We start from the raw sequence: 20140 nt of genomic DNA, 5'->3' as shown, positions 1-20140 counted from the left end.
AATTATTGGAATTTTTAGAAACTTTTGGAAACTTTTCTAACAATCATAGGTGATTGTCAGAAAAGTTCACGTCTGAAATTCACCTTGAGGTCACTGGGATCCAAACTCATCTGAGAGTTTTAGTAGATGCACCTATGGTATGAATGTCAAAATCAGGGGTAAAAACTATCTACAGAAAAAATTACCAGTATCTGAAAGTCATGTCCTTCAAAAATAAGAAAAGAAAATCCAGCAAAGACCTGACACAGGACCTGAGAGATACATCTGGACCTCTGGTTGATTCATCAACTATATATGTTAAGCCGCTCAAGACTTTTGTGCAGTACTGTAAGTCGTCCGGATGTTTGTGTACAAAAAATCTTTCATCTGCTCCTGTGAAGCCGTGTGATCTGACAGCAATGAGTGGGCCTTACTGAGGTTGTTGGTAACCACTAGAAAACTCTGAAAAGGCTTCTGGGCCTCTCCAATGAGGTGAATGAAATCTTCCAATATCCTCATCAGCAAAGCAGCACCGGGAGCGATCTGTGGACAGCACGATGATAGAAAGATGAACGGAAGGATGTCATAAGTGCAATTATAACCCACAGCCAACCATCTTCTATGAGACACGTCTCAACCACTGATACCTTTTTACTCACTGCATTACCTCAACTACCGAATGTGTTCCTGGGCTGTAAATCCTAATCACATGGTTTATAATATTATATTTGGCTTTTTTTCTTAAAATTATTATATCCAGATGGCAAGCAAACACAATTCGCTGCAGGGGTACCACATTGGGTCCCATACAAAGCTTGCACAAAGACGCACAGGATATTGTGCATTTTTAAAACTCAAAGAAACATTAATAATAGGTAGAATCAAACCCATTTTCCATCACCACACATAAACATTTACAAAAAGATCTATTTATGACACTTGGTGATGCAGACAGTCAGTTGTGATGATAAGGAGGTGCACAGAAGCGCACACGAGGACATAAAGTACCAGACATTCACATAAATGCAGAGCCTTACCTGGTGAGCGTCCTCCCATTTTTCTAAATTTTCAATGTCCAACATGTGGCTGACAATCTGGAAGAATTTCTAGATAAAAAGAAATAAAAAAGGATGTGCTCAGTTGTTGAAGCCAGACCATCAGGCAGCTATTTCCTGGATATCAAATAACTACTGATAACCTTGCTGTGGTTAGCACTGCAGCAATACTGCCTCTTATTCTCAATCATGTCTGGTTCATTCATTTGCTGTACACAGGCATATTGTAAGTCATAAATAATAACGTCTGTGAAATGATCGACTGAGACGGGAACATTTTGCTCGCTTACAGGCACTGGAAAAAGAAAAATGCTGCTAAAAAAAAATCCGCCCTGTGAGGCCATAGCAACTGTGCAGCTGTAGTTAATTGTTATGCACACCCTGTGCAGTAGAAAGTGAAGCTGCGGATGGAATAAATTTTGTTGTAAGTGACTGTGTGTGTGTGTTTGTGTGAGATTTATTTATTTATTTATGTATTTATGTCATGGTTGGTGACTTTAGAAGGCTCCGGGCGAATGCCGAGACGTTTTTCCTACCTGCACGTCGTCGGGAGCTGGGATGTAGGTTGCTCTTTTGAAGGTGTCCGTCACATTTCGCAGGATCTCCGTGGAAAAGAGAAGGTCGCCACTGTAGTAGCTCCTTCTCTGCAAGAGCTCCAGGAGACTCCGTACGATCTGAGACATGCCCTCCCCAGCCAGGGTCCTCTGACCCTTCGCGAGATGCTCTCGTAACTAAAATGCATTAAAAAAAGGAGATTTTTAGAAGTGTTTTATCCTGTCTCATGATTACAGGTAAACCCTTTGCTGTTGCACATGGTGTTACTCAAACTACGTAGCAGAAAAACAGAAATAGCACACCCGAGATTGTGTTTTTGACAAAGAAATCACAGGAATGTTTTGGATATGAGCCGACGGGGATATTTCAAGACGGGAGTATATATGTACATGGTTGGATTTTTGTCTTTTTTTTGTGTATGTGTGTGTGTGTGTGTGTGTGTTTGCTTGTGCTTAAAATAGGCAAGCAAATCGAAGCCTTGCAGCACTTTCAGACAGAAACTGGATCTCATCACTTCAGAGAAAGAGATACAAAAAGATAGTCTGTGCGTGTGAGGCAAAGAGAAAGAGAGTGAGGGAGGAAGAAAAAGAAGCTGGGGGAACAGAACATCACAGCAATCACAGAAAATTAATTACTGACTCCTGGTATTAATGAAAGGTTGGAACAGAAGCTAACAGTGCAATCAGCTCTGTCATGCACGATCCCTGACCCCCATCTCCTTCCGCCATCATCGAGGAGATGGAAAAGGTTGAAGTTCACGGAGCAGGAAAACAGTTTCACTGATGAACACATTCATTAGCTCTCTTCATTAATTGATAAGTGTGAGCACAAAGCTCTGGAAAAGCTAATTAGAGATAGCAGCGAGTCTTGGGTAAAAACACTCTGCAATTTTGAGAAAACCTTTTTTTAGGGTAGTTAAAGAGAGGTACATTAGAGATAAAAAGAAAAACAAAAGAGAAGAACAGATAGAGAAGAACTTGAAAAACATGTTTCACTAAGCAGAAGAAGCAACTCGAGTGCATCTGGAAAGTATTCACAGCGCTTCACTTGTTCCACATTTTGTCATATTACAGCATTATTGCATTAAATTCATTTTGTCCCTTAAAATTCTACACACAATACCCCATAATGCCAAAGTGAAAAAAGGTTTGCTTGAAATTCTTGCAAATTTATTAGAAATAACAAACTAAAATATAACATAAGTATTCGTACCCTTTTCCCAATACTTAATAATTACAGCTTTAAGTCTTTTAGAGTATGGTGCTACAAGCCTGGCACACCATTCATTGCAGAACCTCTCAAGTTCCATCAGGTTGGATGGGGAGAATCTGCACACATCTTCAGAGATGTTCAGTTGGGTTCAAGTCCAGGCTTTGGCTGTTATCTTAGCTGTGTGCTGTCCTGTTGGAACTTGAACCTTCGTTCAAATCTGAGGTCCAGAGTGCTCTTGAACGTCTCTGTAGATTGCTTTCCCTCTACCCTCCTGAGCTACAGCCACCTCCATGGAGGTGGCTGTAGCTCAGGCGGTAGAGCAGTCATCTACTGATCAGTCATCTACTGCTGCTGGTGGTTCGATTCCTGGCTTCCCCTAGTCTGCATGCCAAATATCCTTGGGCAAGATACTAACCCCAAATTGCTCTCCCATGCATCCATCGGAGTATGAATGTGTATGAATGTCAGTTAAAAAGCACCTAGGAAAAATGTGCTTGTGCGAATGGGTGTGAATGGGTGAATGCACAAAGTTGTATAAAGCCCTTTGAGTGCTCAGAAGAGAAGAAAAGCGCTATATAAGAACCAGTCCATTTACCCTTTCTGTTCCTGGTGCTGAAAAACATCCCCACAGCATGCCACCACCACCATGCTTCACTGTAGGGATGTTATTGACGTGGTGATGAGCAGTGCCTGGTTTTCTCCAGATGTGACACTTTCAATCTTTGTTTATCAGACCAGAGCATGCACTGACATGCACTGTACAACTATGGGACGTTATACAGACACGTGTGGGCCTTTTCAAATCATGTCCAATCAACTGAATTTACCACAGATGGACTCCAGTCAAGTTGCAGAAACATTTAACAGACGATCAGTGGAAACAGGATACTCAGTTTCGAGTGTAAGGAAAAGTCTGTGAATACTTCTGAACTTTTGCTACTTTTGTTTTAGTGAATTTCCAAAAAAATTCAAGCAGAATTTTTTCACTTTGTCATTATGGGGAATTGTGCAGAATTTTGAAGTGAAAAAATGAATGTAATCCAGTCTGGAATAAGGCTGTAACATGACAAAGTGCTTTGAATACTTTCCGGATGCACTGTAACTGGCTTAAATTGGTACATCTTTTTAGCTTTTTTTTTCTCTTGTCCATCATAATTATTTTTTTATCAATTGTTTGTTTTATTGTAATCATTTGACATTACTTACAGATAAATGTAAATATCTATATTCAAGTGAGACGCATCTGGCGAAGCTCGGAGGACCCCAGAAAGCAACTCCATTATTGTCCAGCATACAACGACGACTAGCAGATCCTAGAAAGAGTTGAGAGAGACGCACGTAGTTAATACAGAATGCAACAAACACCAAACATTATCTACACCACACTCTGAATATGGTATGCTTTTTCAAACTTCCAAAAACCAATATGGCCACAAAACACATAAATATGTTATTTGTATTCTGACGCCGAGAAGTAGGCCAATTCATCACACGGACAGGAGTAATACAGAGGGCGTCTGCTCAATGTATTTTAATAGCTATACAGAAATATCAGAATGCATAATTTTGCTACTAATGAAAAAGCTAAAACCCAAGGTCACCTCTATTCATGTGCTGAAGTGAAATATTATGCAGGATTGTAAAAACTACAAAATATTTTGTTTGTAGCAGTATTTGGCAATTTACACCTTCTGGTGGTTTTAGGCTGGCAGGCACAAGGCAAACTAGTGAAAGCTGCCAAAGTACCTTTTGAAAAATAAATATAAACAAGTCCTTTACGCCCTCTTTTTTTGTCATTGCCATGGTAACTGAGATAAGTTAAAGAATGTTAATTTGATCTTAAATAAGACTATTATATTTAATTAAGGCTCAGCATTAGCGGACTAACTCGTTCAGACATGTTTTGCCGTCCCTAAAAAGATGTGGAAAAATGTCTTTATGCAGCAGACCTCTCGAACCACACCTGCACTCGACTTGCACGTGTCAAAGTTTATACTCCTCTTTGGCAACAATCGGGCAACTCTCAGTTTAGACTGAAATAACAGTGATATGGTTTGACTGCATTCAAATGAGACATGAGTGCTGTATAAATTAAAGGAACTAAAAATGTTAGGACTGCCTCTTTCTATCAAAACTCAAAAGAGCAATGGCATTTATTATTGCTGAGGCATAAGTACACCCACTAGAGCAAATTTATTTCAAACATAGGGATGCAAGCAGAGCAATTTATTCTGATTAGCCTATAATCTTGTCTATTTTACCATATTTTTCATATGATTGTCATTCTGTCGCAGTGAATTTGCCAGACACTTGACACCTGACAGTCAACTGCTCCTTTGTCTGCACTAAAGGCCTGTTGAAGTTAAAAGCTCACTGGTTTGCAACTGAATAACTAACCAAACAAATCACAAGAGCACAACTTGTTCCTCTCTTGGGCTTTTGTTGGACATATTCAGCTACATACACATTGTTACGTTCATGTCATCTAATGTTAATAATCTTCCAAACTACTATGCTGTCTATCAGCTGGAGTTTATGGGATCGGCGTCAACTGCAGCAGATTTTTAGGAATATAGCCAACTTTCATTTATTTATGTGAACTAGTCCTTTAAATAGTCCAGCTGTCCCACTTAGTATTTAATAATGAAAAAAGATCCAACTTTTTAGTTATACTATAGTACATATTACTCCTTTCAAACGTCCTCTTTTCTCTTATATTGAATAAGAAAGGCAGTGGCTTGCAAAAGTATTCGGCCCCCTTGAACTTTTCCACATTTTGTCACATTACAGCCACAAACATGAATCAGTTTTATTGGAATTCCACGTGACAGACCAATACAAAGTGGTGTACACGTGAGAAGTGGAACAAAAATCATACATGATTCCAAACATTTTTTACAAATAAATAACTGCAAAGTGGGGTGTGCGTAATTATTCAGCCCTCTGAGTCAATACTTTGTAGAACCACCTTTTGCTGCAATTACAGCTGCCAGTCTTTTAGGGAATGTCTCTACCAGCTTTGCACATCTAGAGACTGAAATCTTTGCCCATTCTTCTTTGCAAAACAGCTCCAGCTCAGTCAGATTAGATGGACAGCGTTTGTGAACAGCAGTTTTCAGATCTTGCCACAGATTCCCGATTGGATTTAGATCTGGACTTTGACTGGGCCATTCTAACACATGGATATGTTTGGTTTTAAACCACTCCATTGTTGCCCTGGCTTTATGTTTAGGGTTGTCGTCCTGCTGGAAGGTGAACCTCCGCCCCAGTCTCAAGTCTTCTGCAGACTCCAAGAGGTTTTCTTCCAAGATTGCCCTGTATTTGGCTCCATCCATCTTCCCATCAACTCTGACCAGCTTCCCTGTCCCTGCTGAAGAGAAGCACCCCCAGAGCATGATGCTGCCACCACCATATTTGACAGTGGGGATGGTGTGTTCAGAGTGATGTGCAGTGTTAGTTTCCCGCCACACATAGCGTTTTGCATTTTGGCCAAAAAGTTCCATTTTGGTCTCATCTGACCAGAGCACCTTCTTCCACATGTTTGCTGCATTCCCCACATGGCTTGTGGCAAACTGCAAACGGGACTTATGGTTTTCTTTTAACAATGGCTTTCTTCTTGCCACTCTTCCATAAAGGCCAACTTTGTGCAGTGCACGACTAATAGTTGTCCTATGGACAGATTCCCCCACCTGAGCTGTCGATCTCTGCAGCTCGTCCAGAGTCACCATGGGCCTCTTGGCTGCATTTCTGATCAGCGCTCTCCTTGTTCGGCCTGTGAGTTTAGGTGGACGTCCTTGTCTTGGTAGGTTTACAGTTGTGCCATACTCCTTTCATTTCTGAATGATGGCTTGAACAGTGCTCCGTGGGACGTTCAAGGCTTGGGAAATCTTTTTTTGGCCTAAGGCTGCTTTAAATTTCTGAATAACTTTATCCCTGACCTGTCTGGTGTGTTCTTTGGACTTCATGGTGTTGTTGCTCCCAATATTCACTTAGACAACCTCTGAAGCCGTCACAGAGCAGCTGTATTTGTACTGACATTAGATTACACACAGGTGCACTCTATTTAGTCATTAGCACTCATCAGGCAATATCTGTGGGCAACTGACTGCACTCAGACCAAAGGGGGCTGAATAATTACGCACACCCCCACTTTGCAGTTATTTATTTGTAAAAAATGTTTGGAATCATGTATGATTTTCGTTCCACTTCTCACGTGTACACCACTTTGTATTGGTCTTTCATGTGGAATTCCAATAAAATTGATTCATGTTTGTGGCTGTAATGTGACAAAATGTGGAAAAGTTCAAGGGGGCCGAATACTTTTGCAAGCCACTGTAAAATCACTCAGCTTTAAGTCTGCCTTAACCATGTTAAAGTCTGTATTTACATAATTTCCTCAAGGATTAATATAATATTCTGATTCACATGATTCACAGACACCTGTATGCATGAAGTGATTTATGATGTTTCATTAGTGTACATATATACGGCTTGTACTTTATGTATTTAGTGCTCTGTTGATGGATAAGATTGGTACACTGTTTCAAGTGCTTTGACATGTCAGCGTGGCTAGAAAAACATCGAATGAACATGCGTACAAAACATCACATCACACTATAGAAACTTCTGAGATGGTACAATCTTTGGTCTTTGGTCCAGCTGGTTCAATACCTCTGTTTAGAATCACTCCAAGTACAAACCACTTTAGGTCTGCCTCATTTCATTAGGTTTTGCATTGTTTAATGCTGCTTTAAGCCTACACTGACCTCAATTTAACTGAAAAGCACCTCCTTCAAAGAACTGCAAAGTTTGCAGATAATTGTTTCTAGAACATGAATTCTGACAAATCGTTTAACCCAGAGAGAGCTGAACCCTAGAGTTTCATCAGCAGTGAGCTGGTACAAAGATCCTTTCTTTCTGCTCATCTAGCTGTGGCTCAACCAGCTGGGTAACACATCACAGCTTGACCAGCAACAACCGCTAAATCTGTGTGTGCTCATTTGTGCAGTAACTCTGAAGAACCAGAAGAAAGCTTGCTTCTGTAACACCTGCAAAGCTGTGACACATCTCCAGAGCAGCTTGATGAAAAATCTGGAACATCAATATAAGCAAAGAAGCAGCTGATCAGAAAAGAAAAACGAGGAACACAGGAGATTCATCACTCGTCATCGACATTCTCCTTATCAAAAACATGACAGATAACGCAGGACAATTCACTTCCTCCAGTTGTGGATGGAGGATTGGTTTCCCCCTGAGCACGTCAAGGAGCAGATGTTTGAGCTGTATGAATCCTGGACTAGAAAGACGTCAGATGTCTTCCAGAAAGCTTTACCAATAACGAGAGGACCAGATCCAGGATTATCAGCGGTGTATCTCAGAGCCTCATCCATCCATTTGGGATGTTGAATGTTCTTTATTTCTGACTTCTAGGAGAAAAACGTAAATGCTGCTCTGACCCCTGAAAAGAGTCTGGATATCTGGTATGCCATTGGAGATCAGAGACTTGTCTCCAATAAAGAAGACCTTAAAGCTGAAATTCAAAGCCTTAAACTGACTCAGTATTAGCCTCTCCATCCTGTGAAGCCAGATCTGATCGCAGGCAGAACTCAGGCTGACATCTGGTTGAGGAGAACTGTCCTGATGACGTTCAAGGCGCTTTGGTTGACTGTAGCCACAATTATTTTGTAAATGAGCCCTTTTTTATTAGTCTAATAATGGTTTTGTGACAACTCATCTGTATTTATTTGTAAAAAGATCAAATATGACTTACCAATCCCCTTACTTTGCATCATCATGCACACAACTGCCTCACAAACAGGTCTGTGTAAACCTGGTCAATCAAGAGAATGAGCTATTTTGACTTATAGACCTGTGACGATGGTGAATTTGGAACAAGCCAGATGTTAAGACTAAAAATACAAGTTAACCTTTTTTTTCTTTTTTTTTTTAAATCACAAAAAGCTGACTTTGAAGTTTCTCCTTATTTTTCCATGACATTTCTCCAGGCAGTGAGCAACCTTGAGAAAGAAGGTACAAGTATATGTCTCATAGCACATGCATAGAGAGTTGCAAGCCCTGTGTTACAGTATAAGCTTTAGCAGATATTGCTTTGACTGTAGCTCTGCCTTTCCTAATCAGGAAGTGCTACTGTATGTACATGAGGCTCACAAACTTCCAAAGTTAATTATCACAGAGATTTTTTTTCCATTAAGTAGCCAGTCTCTGTTCTTCTGCTGCAACTTTACCATTGCTAAAAACAACATGCCCACATGTTCGTGATGCTAACAAACCTCTGTTGCTCCTACTGGAGATTTCTTTAAGCTTCTCGCTTGGACATTTTTGTAACAGTTCTGGTACTTGAGTTGTGTAAAGAAACTTGTGATTGCAATATGCTTTTTTTTTTTCCCCTTGTCACGATGCTGCTTGGCAGCCTGTTGCACAGCTCCCAAATCTTAACCAGCTCGTATTACTGCCTGGACTGAGCCATGTAATCCTGGTGAAGCTACAGAGGAAATGACAGTGGTTTCATTGGTGATTGGGCAATAATGAGGACAACCTAGGCGATCTGATTTGAGCCCTTGACGTGCCACACTCAAACTTCCCACACCACAGCGTGACCGTACCTCACTTCAGGACTTTTTAGGTGGACAGGAATGTTATTCTGAGCTGAGATGAAACGTGGGGGCATTGCACCAGTTATGATTGAAATGTGGTGTAATCCCACACATGTTGGTGCAAGGAGGTGTTTCTGAATTGCTTTTTCTTGGATTATATCCACATTGTCACTGTTCTGTTTTAATCTGGTTTAAAGCAACACATTGTCTGGATTCCTCCATCACCTGATGAAGAGGTGCTCTGCTGCCACAAGGACAGACACGTGAAATCTTTACCACCTCATCTCTATACAACATTTATCTTAACCTGTTTGTTTTATAATATTTGGATTTCATTTTACTGAATAACTTTTTTCACTGTTTTGGTTGCTGTGACATAATTTCACAAAATGTCTTCTTCTTTGAGCTGAGTGCATTATTAGCTAAAAGCATGCAATGTGACTGACCAGTAGCATTCGTTGGACATTTGTTGTAGACAGTTTCTCCAGCTGAGGCTCTCTTCCATGACATCGAGAGGAGATGCTCGTCTTTGCATATCTCATGAGGCGCTATAGAAGAAAGTGAGAAACACATAGAAAAAAAGCGAAATGAAGTCAAGCCTAGTAGGAGAACAGAAAAAAAAAAAAAAAAACACGCGCACAAACACGCACTCGCACGCACACACACGCCGAACCAGAAGAAATAAAAAAAAGGGAGACAGACAGAAGCAAAGCACAAAAAAAAAAACACGATTCAAATCAATGTTCTCCTGCAGCAGCTCCCAATCTTATTCCCTTGTACATTCTCAGAGCTCTCTGTCGGTGTCATTGCCTCAGTACAGTATCTCATTCCCTCTTCATCTTACCCCCTCTTTTTATTCATCTGTTTTCCACCCCTCCCTCTCTTTCATAACCATGATGAAAAAACAGGCAGGGGGAGGGGGAGCTGGGTGCTCTGAAGATATTCCGAGGGGGCACACTAGGGTTGGCAGAGGCAGATGCAGAGAGATGAAGAGGGACGGAGAGCGAAGAGCGAAGAAGGAGAAAATGTGTGATGTTCCCCCTGCAATGCCAACAGACAAGATCCTCGTCTAGTGTAAAAAAGCTTTAGAGCTACTAAAAACAAAGAGGTCATGATGGAGGCTCCACTCGTCAAGTCTCAGTGCTAACACAAGTGACACGCACTGAAAATATACTTGCATACATATACATATATATATATATATATATATATATATATATATATATATATACCAACACACACGCACAGCTTCAGTCAGGAGTCGTACTTATTAAAAACCACAGTGTTTCCTGCAATGGCTGACACTGACAAATAGCACCAAGCGGACCGTTGAACATCCTGCCCTCCACCGGGGAGAGAAACATAGAAGGAAATAAAGTAAGTGAGAGACAACGAGTAAGGGAGATTAGTGCTTTGAAAAAATGTTAAACAGGAGAGATATAAGGAGAAAGCAAATAACTCACAGATAAACAGAGGATAAAAAGAAGGCAATACAAGGGAAAAATGCAAAATCAATGAAGAGGTGAAGACGGACGGGTATGTGAACTGACATGAAGACAGGCAAAGGACAGAAAAGGATGTGAAGAGCTCTAAAAGTGCGAAGGTAGCTTTTGGGTATGCTGTTAATCTCTTGGAATTGCTTCCATTCTGCTCGATAGGTAGTGTGCAAGTGCAATTTTGGCACACACACGCAGTCTTTTAAACTTCAAAAATACCACGAAATCATCGTAAAAACAAAGGAAAAATGTGAAATACAAAACTAGGGCATGAAAAGGTTATACAGATTATACTGAAGCCCTCTGTCTGTAACGCACACTCAAGCTACTGACCAGGGCACTTTTTCTCATTACACGACCGGACCTCCTCTCCTAAGCCATCACAGGGGTAGCCTTGCAATCCAGTGCCCTCGCACATCCTGATGCGCCGCTGCCATCCAGAGTCACACGTCTTGCTGCAGAGACTCCAGTGGTTCCAGCTGCCCCAGTTACCTCCACCTAGCGCAAGAGGAAGAGCACCACCAGTGAAGATGGAAGTACCGGAATGCATTGCAAAAGAAAAAAAAAAGAAAAAGAAATGACAGTTATGAATGAAGTAGTAAATTTAACTTACAAGTCTAAAGCTTTTTTATTAGTGTGAGAAATTAAGTCAATACTAGCCCATTCTCGGGCCCAGGCTCATTAAACACCCTAGTATTTTTGTTCTCTGGGGCCCCTGTCGAAACAGACTCATAAGCCAAATTAGGTCCCAACCCAATAATTACTCATGTGTGGAATATGAATCAGAAAAACAACCATGTGGATGCCTTTAGATAATGCATGTTCTGTGTTTGCATAATGCCATCTGAGAGCATGTGACTGTGAATACTAATTTGTGTTACCGGAGCACGAAGGGTTGGTGCATTCTCTGCTCTCCTGATGGGGGCCTTTGCATTCAGCCCAGCCGTGCACCGATGGGCTACAGCGCCTCTGCCTCTGCTCGGTCCCTGTGTCACAAGTCACGCTGCATTTCGACCAAGGCCCCCAGTCTGACCACTGGCCCTCCACTGGAGCGGGAGACAGATCCGAGAAGATAAAGAGACACGGGAGCATGCACGAGGGTGAAGGGATGAAGATTTTTAAAGAGGGATCAGAAGTGAAAAAAAAAAAGAGATGGAAAAAAAGACAATGATTGTCAGTGAAAAGGAAGGTACAGAGGAAGAGAGGGAGGAAAAAGACAAGGCAGATAAAGTGAACACGCTGAATAGAATATACAATGAGTTAGGATGAACAGAAGCTATTTGGCTTCCCATAAATAGCAACAAACAAACACAGTGCACCTCCCATTTTAATGGACATTTTAAATATTTCAATCTGTTACAAAAAAACCAAAAAAAAGCTGAATGCAATTTCTTCCACTCTTTGTTTTAAAAGAGTTCACACAAAGTGCATTTGGTTGGATTTTCACACACAGTATTATTAAAAAGAGAATCCTATTGACTGGTGTTTGTGCGGAAACAGATAGAAATAATACTAATTCAAACACAATGAAGTACTGCCTGTCGGACAGCTTAACCGAAGCCTGACGACACGCATCGATGTAATCAAAGCCCCTGCTGTCCATTCTAATGGGTGCTAGAAAAGGAAGTGTTGCTTGGGAGTAATTGAGTTGTCAGATGAAATATTCAAATACAATAAAATGACATTAACCAAATCCCAAACAAGCAGATAAGATTTTTTTGGCACGACATCATCTTCAAAGAGAGCTATAGATTCAACTTTGAAGATCTGTGTTGCAGAAAAAAATAAATAAATAAAACACTTTTTTGATTAGAAATCTTTGTAATAAAACGAAAAAGAACTGACAGAGGACCCAATTACTAGCCTGTAGCCATGTTCCTTTAAGAGACACTTGTCAAAGCGCTACAATTTCAGAAACTTCAATCACAAAAGCAACTGCCAAAATCTTCTCTGACAATATGCTAGTTTTTAGCTGTTTAACAAAAGGTTGTGTTCAACTGTATTATTACTGCAGTTAAATTGTCCTAAACAGATAATATCTGGGCATTTGTTTTACCTGCAACAGCAGCAGCAGCATGAAAGAGCCAATTTAACTAGGTTTTTATTGTTACACTGTCACATTAATTCTGTTTGGTTTACGCCGCATTTAATTGCATGGAATAGTCAATTGCTATTTTCTAAACAAATGCTTTACCACTTCTTTCACGCAAGCACACACAATCCTGAAAAATAATAATTGAAATGGAGTAATAAATCAATGCCTCCTTTTGTTGGCGTCAGTGTCACTTATGTAAAACAATAATGTGTTGCCTCCAGCTGGAATTATTGAAGGACCTGAGCTGTGCTTTTGCACAAATTTGAATTCTTAATGATGTGTAATGATTTAACTGCTGCCTGCTAAAACTGTCACATTAATTGGTTTTTGAGACAATTTTGGACACTAAAATAAACCGTTAAGGTTAAACTGACATTATCAGCTAAGAAATTAGATAAGGAGTGCGCACTATCAAACAAGGCGGTATCCAGGAGACAGACAGTCGCATTAGCATTCATACTCAGGTGGCGTTTCTGGCCACATAACTAAATCTAATATTTTCTTTTAGCTCTGTTTCACTCCCTACAGATTACATAAGGATACAGAATAAAACACGGTCCCAAGCAACCACATTTAGCCTCGGGAAAGTACACTGCATAGCTTTTTCAGAGCTCTTCTGACTAAACTGCACTCTAGTACCAATGCTTATTAGTATGTAGAAAATGATCTAAACAGAAAATGAAAAAGTAGCTTTAAAATATATCATATTTAATGACAGATTTAGTCAGCTCTAGTAAAACATTATACGTTATAGTTCAAGAGTTTGTTTGGTGAGCATTAGTTAACAGGGGCCGATAAACGATTCAAGAATAAGAAGGCTCCGAACTCAAGACGGTTAAACCAGTTTTTGTTTAAGAGAAAACTTAACAAAGACCTTTTTAAAATTCTATCTTTAGTCACTTTTTTACTAGTAGTGTGTCACAGTAGCATAAAATCTATAAAAAATCCCAAAGATAACATTTTTGCACCAGCAGGGCGATTCAGTCATTATATGAAAACATACACATCTCGGTATGGTGTAAGGAGCTTGGAAAGAAATGGAACACTTGGAACACCTTACGCTCTGCTTCAGCGTAAACTCCACTTTTTATAATTATTTGAACATTACAAGCTCTTGAGACTATGATGACTGGGATAATTGAGAACCTTAACAGACATATCTCGGTATGGTGCACAGCGTGTCCTTAAAAAAATGAGGTAACTAAACAAGTGGAGGATGAAATAAGAAGTGTCAAGAAGCTTTCAATGAGATACACTGAATTTCAGCAGAACTGGACTAAAAATCAGTGGTCTTATAGAATGAAGTTCCGTTTAGTTCATTGTCAATAAACTTAGGACGAGGGGAGAAATGGGAGCACTGATTATCTATAACCATGTTTAAAACACAGTGGCAACTCTGTCATGGTTTTTGGCTGCATTACAGTCAGTAATTTTGGGGGTCTTGTAAAAACAAAAAGCTGATTGAATTAGGAAAGCAGAAAAGTATGGTCAGATTTTGAACCACCATCAACTATTCCTGGATGCTACCTAAAGAAATTACAAGAACGCTTGGCTAACAGAGTTCAGACTCTACTGAATAATAAAGGTGGCCATGCAAAATACTGACTTTCAAGCTCATTATAATTTTATAAACTCTGTTTGTTCCATGTATTTTTGTACATGCTTCAATAAATTGCTCCACATATTTCTCATTCTCCTAACAAAATATAAAGAAATGTCTCACTGTATAAAGCTTCTATAATATCTGATAGGCAGAAAACGTATTTTTAACTACTGCAGCGGACAAGTAGATATATCTATCTGTTGTGTATGGACTTCTTCTGTCTCTGTATTTACACGAATTACAATTCGAAGTGAGAACTCTTTGCTCGAAATGATATATTGAGTCACAAATTCTACACTCCGGGGCATTAAGCAGCAGAGAAAGTGAAGTACAGTGCTGTAAATGTATTTGTCTGGCTATCCCAAGTGAGAAGGCATTGCCAGCTCTCCTTGGTAAAGTGGTCAATCACGCCAGGCGACACTTGTACTGTGTTCCAACGGGCGTGGGTCTGCATTGTGTCGTGGAGATGACATAAAGGAAATAAAGTGTGACCTAGAAAAGCATTGCAAATGTGATGTTTTTAGAAGTTGCTCTGATTAATGGAAGTGTTACCTTTCTAAAACAACATTTGAAAAAAGAAAATGACACAAACACCAACACATTTTCAGACCGTCCATGTCTTTCTGTCGAAGTGTTACTTCTTTGTAAGGATTGCTATCGTATATATATCTCAGCATTGTGTTAACACACAAAGCACAATCAGCTTATCGGCACTGATACTAAAAAAGCTGGATGGCAGCTCTCTGTTAAGAGGGAGCTCTTGCCAAAGAGAGAAACTATCAATTTGCCTGTAATTAAGACATAGCAATTAATCCCAGCATATGTTTGGCTATGAACTGAACTGTTAACGTTGTGAAAAAGAAAAGGAGGTGTCAAAGAACTTAAAGGCAATTTCCAGCCAGCTCTCTGCCTACACAGGTTTTTTTTTAGTACTTGATGTTTGCTCAAAAAGGTCTGATATGACCAAATGAATTACTTCCATGAAAATGTCTGCTGACTTTAATAATACCCCGTTGATTGTCTTCATATGATGCAACAGCTGCCACATTTACATTTGCAGTTCTGCCCACATATGTATGCACTTGTATGATATGTAAGCTTAGCTTAGCATGTGACTGCCTAAGTGACAACCCACTGTGAAGAGGTAAGAAATTGGTTTAATATACTGTAGCATAAACACAACAGGACATGCAACAGCACATAGCGTGAGGATTAAGTATATGGTTTGCAGTGAGATCAAATTATCGAGGGAAACACACAACTATGCACCCACATGTGCACAGACATGCATGCACGCACGCACGCACGCACACACACACACACACACACACACACACACACACACACACACACACACACACACACACACACAATCCATCAAAGCTCTATTCTGTATGCATGGTTGTTTGTGCCAAAAGGCCTATGCTGGTATTTATGATTTCAAAGGACCATTGACTTTGAACTCCCAAAAGCAGGCTGAATCTGTTGTGATAGATTCTCACATTCACATACACAAAGATTTCCTTAAGGCCTCGCAGGAAGACACCCTTTCTCCCAAACCCTCTCTTTCCATCACTGTTCCCAAAACAGCTTGGCAAAACATCCTGGAGGCCATACTTTAGATTACGATGTCTCCCTGTTCCTTCTTTTTAACTTTGCAGCCTCTTTGTTTGGCAAGGGGGACAGTTTGTTTTATTTAAATATTAACCTTGCAAAACCTCTGCTTTTGAAAATAAAGAGGGAAAAAAACAAGTAAATATCCAAAAATATTGTTTAGGATGCAGGAAAAGGTTCTGGCTCCAGCATCACTCACATAAATGTAAAGGCATATGGATTCAAAGTCCAGGGGAAAGTGATATAGAATTCTTTGCCTTAGCAGTCTTAAATAAAAAGCACTTACACTGTGATAATTGGTCAGGCTGTGAGTGATTACACACTAAGCAAACACACTCTCACTTGGACTGAAATTAATTCAGGAAGAAAAAGGTTATTATTCAGAAAGCTGACAGCATTTTTGTTATAAACTGTCTTATGTTTTAATGTCTGTGTATCCATTAATTCCTTTACTCCAACACAGAATCCATTTAAAGTCTGAAACAAAAAGCCAGAGCAAATTTAATCGCTGAAATTAATATTCCTTTTTAATGTCGGTGTTTCCAAAGTGTTTTTTCCCCTAAAGGGGACACTTGGAATAGAAAATTAAAACTGCACAGAGACAATATGCATAACCAAAGTTTACCTACAGCCTATTTTTACATATTTACGTCTCAGTTGACAAAGGTACTGGCAAAGGTACAGCCTGTAGTGTGACAAGCTACAGAAATTATTGCTCCTATCTTGTCCCACCGTTTTTTTCAGAGTGTGCTGCAATAGGGCTTCAGTTGCTGGAGAATCCGGCTTCACTCCACTGGCAACCCGATGAAGATGTTTCTACTGGATAGTCTGTGCCAGATTATCCTTAACAGCCCTATTAGCTGGGGCCGAAATGCTGTCTTAACTGTTTTTGACAAAGTGTAGTTTTAATAGATAGTTTTAGAGACAATTATAGAAGAGTTACACGGTCGGGTTGTTCGACGATCTAAACAGTCAGCCGTGGAAGAAGCACACCGGTCCAACACAGACTTCTAGTCTACGGTTCTATAAGTGCAAGTTTGAAAGGAAATGTGGACTTAATTCCCATGGATAACCACAGGCGTAAACAGAACTGAAATCTCTACTGAGGGGAAACTGTGAAAATGTATTTTAGCAATGTGCAAATCATTCAGTATGTTAATTGACAGTCAAATTAATCCACCAAAATATCAATCCAACCGCCCCCAGTCGACTTTAATACAACTGTACATTCAAAACAAAACTGAATACAATTCACTTTGTGACAGCATTACACGTAAATTCAATTACAAACAGAATTTCTATGAAAAAGTGTTGGTTAAAGCAAGACTAATACTCACAGTCACTGTGATGCTCAGAGGAGCAAAACATGATGGTCAGCACGCTAGCATGCAAACAAAGACATTTTGAGACCTTTTAAATTGTTTACCATGTTAGGCCTCATTTGCACAAGCCTAGAGACCCACTGGCACTGCCCTCCTAGTAATGTCTAGTTCTAGGAAAAATCCCCAACTAGCTGACAAGTGATTGCTGGTGGTTGCTAGCTGTTGGCACGTGACAGCTTGTTACAAGTAAGACTACTGCATCATAAACCTCTTTGTGATGCTTTGTTAACTTGCAGATTGCAGCAGTCACCCATAGTTTTCAGACAAGTTGGCATGTTTGATAGAAACTACTAGCAATTGCATCAACCTGTTGGCAACCAAAGCAACCACCAAGGAAGCATTTGGTGCAGCAACCTAAAGCAACCACTTGACAACTGGTCATGAAATATTCACTGATGGTTGCCAAATGGTTACATACTAATCTCTAGACCTGTGGGACAGGGGCGTTAGTTTAGCAACTGATGCTGAGAGAAGCGTATTAACTTTCAGAACTTCATCACAAAGTACTCTCTGCCTTCTGAAAAACTGTGAGTTGTGTAAATGCGGGTGACATAAATTTCTGCACCAAATTTCAGGATATTCCATTTAAGATTTGTAAAGATGTTTTATTCAAGACCACAACTGTCACTCGAGGCTTGGTGGAATTCCAGAGAAAAAAAACAATCACCAAAGTCAAGGACACAAAATGCCAGAAAGATCCATTCAGTATTTTGAGTAGCTGAGAATCAAAGTGGTCAACTAATACAAACACATTGCCTCCACAAATCCACAGTGCTATCACAGTTGAACAGTTTGTTCCCATTCAGAAGCTTTGATGATGTCAAAGCAGACTTTGGCTTGATTTAATCGAAGAGAGACATTTGGTCAGTTAGACGAACATGAACTATGCAGGCAAGTGGATGGAAATTCAGGAGCTATGACAGTGATGTGGTAATGTTCTACTTTTGCAACTTTGAAGAGGCAAAAAATGTCAAGTTTAATACAGCAAGAGAGAGAGAGAGTCTTGGTGTATCATGTTAATGGGGATGGTACTAACCAGGACACACTGCTATGTTGCAGAGTTTGGTCTGAACCTCAGGCCGTCCACAAGCTACAGCCCCGCTGCCGTCCATGCACTTCCTGGTTCGTGTCCTGGAGCCCCGCCCACAGGTCACAGAGCACAGACTCCATGACGACCATTCCTCCCACAGCCCATGCACTGCGAACACCCACAAACATGACGCACAAAAAGACACGACATGGGGATGAGGGTTGAGAGAGGAAAGGAAGGAGAAGGAGTGGAGCATCCCATTGCAGGCAGGAGGGTTTGAGAATGAGAAAAACGAGAGATTAAATGATGAGCACATTCCTTTAAAAAAAGAAGAAGAAAAAACACAAAGGAGGTGACCTTATGACCTCCAGGAAACCCACCCAATTACAAAGGAAAAGACAGACTGAGTATGAAACAGCACTTACATGTTACTAATATGAACAAATGAAAGTTAGGAATGGACACTGGTATTTGAAGTCATGCAGCTCGAATCAAGACAAGGAAATAAATGGTGTATGCTTTTTCCTAAAGGTTTAGTCACCCAAGCATTAAAAAGCTTTTCTTTTATCCCCATTTTTCCTTCCTCATGTTTTCTCTTTATTGCACTCCATCGCGCGTTTTAACAAAATAAATAAAGACAGAATAAAGAAACAGTGAAGTTGGACCAAAGTCCTAGAACCTGCCATGTCAGAGAAAAGACACACACTTTCACACATACACATTCACAAAATTTAATTACTAAAACCATTTCGAGATGTCTCACCTAAAACTAGAGGGAATAATAATGGAATGATGGATATTATGGGGAAAAAAAAGAATACACAGAAAGTGAAGGCTCCAAAGAAGGAAAAGATCAATTTCAGGCCTGATTAAAAGGAAGAGAATAAGAACAGGTGAACATGAAAAACGTGGGAGATGATAAGAAAAATTGAAAGAACACGCAAAGACGATTGGAGACTCACAAAGTTTGGGTGAATACGAAGTAGGAAATGAGTCCAAGAAAATGGGGTTATTTTGAAATGTTCAGTGAGAGGAGATTAAACTGTGTTGAAAGAGCCAGAAGAAAGAGAGAGGAACCGATGCTGGAGAGAGATGGAAAGCAGGAGATGAGGAGGGGAGGGACAGAGAAGGGAGGACGAGAAAGTTGGAGACAGCAGGATGAAGATTGCTGGTCCTGTGTTGAGCAAAGCTAAATAAATCATGCCGATAAATAATTAAGCCTCGTCTGTGAACGATGGCTTAGAGGAAGAGTAGAAGGCTGAGAGAGAGGGAGGGAGAAGATGGTGGTATTAAAAAGTATGAGAGATATGGGAAGCTGTTAATAGTTCTTAAATTTAGAAGAAAAAACCATGGTGTTACTATGTCTTTAAGCTGCCCTATAAAATACATATACGATACATGAGCGGGAAAGAGCATTGGTAAGCATTTGTGCTTCTCTTGCTGCAAATTTAATGACATGTTCTTTTTAAAGTAAGCTCATTAGTGGTCCTTGTTGACAAGTTGCA

The 20140-nt window shown here is 40.1% G+C and overlaps 1 protein-coding gene across 4 annotated transcripts in view; it reads right to left on the bottom strand.

Moving 5' to 3' along the window:
- Positions 1-20140, bottom strand: part of adgrb2 (adhesion G protein-coupled receptor B2) — a 253991-nt gene that overhangs the window by 107524 nt on the left and 126327 nt on the right. For 3 of the 4 annotated variants that reach the window (XM_085262313.1, XM_085262315.1, XM_085262317.1), the window contains 8 exons: positions 18642-18803; positions 11793-11957; positions 11245-11409; positions 9862-9963; positions 4008-4114; positions 1571-1765; positions 1017-1085; positions 414-522 (listed from right to left, as the gene is read on the bottom strand). In XM_085262313.1, coding sequence (XP_085118439.1) covers positions 414-522; positions 1017-1085; positions 1571-1765; positions 4008-4114; positions 9862-9963; positions 11245-11409; positions 11793-11957; positions 18642-18803 — 1074 coding nt within the window. The remainder of the gene's footprint in view (positions 1-413; positions 523-1016; positions 1086-1570; positions 1766-4007; positions 4115-9861; positions 9964-11244; positions 11410-11792; positions 11958-18641; positions 18804-20140) is intronic. The other variant, XM_085262314.1, reaches the window with a different exon arrangement.

The sequence above is a fragment of the Mchenga conophoros genome, linkage group LG22 (assembly GCF_057382185.1).
Source record: "Mchenga conophoros isolate Kocher_MC1m ecotype Shallow Benthic linkage group LG22, M_conophoros_male_GT1.1, whole genome shotgun sequence".
In the NCBI taxonomy this organism is placed as follows: domain Eukaryota; kingdom Metazoa; phylum Chordata; class Actinopteri; order Cichliformes; family Cichlidae; genus Mchenga; species Mchenga conophoros.
This window is presented reverse-complemented; position numbering and strand designations above follow the sequence as displayed.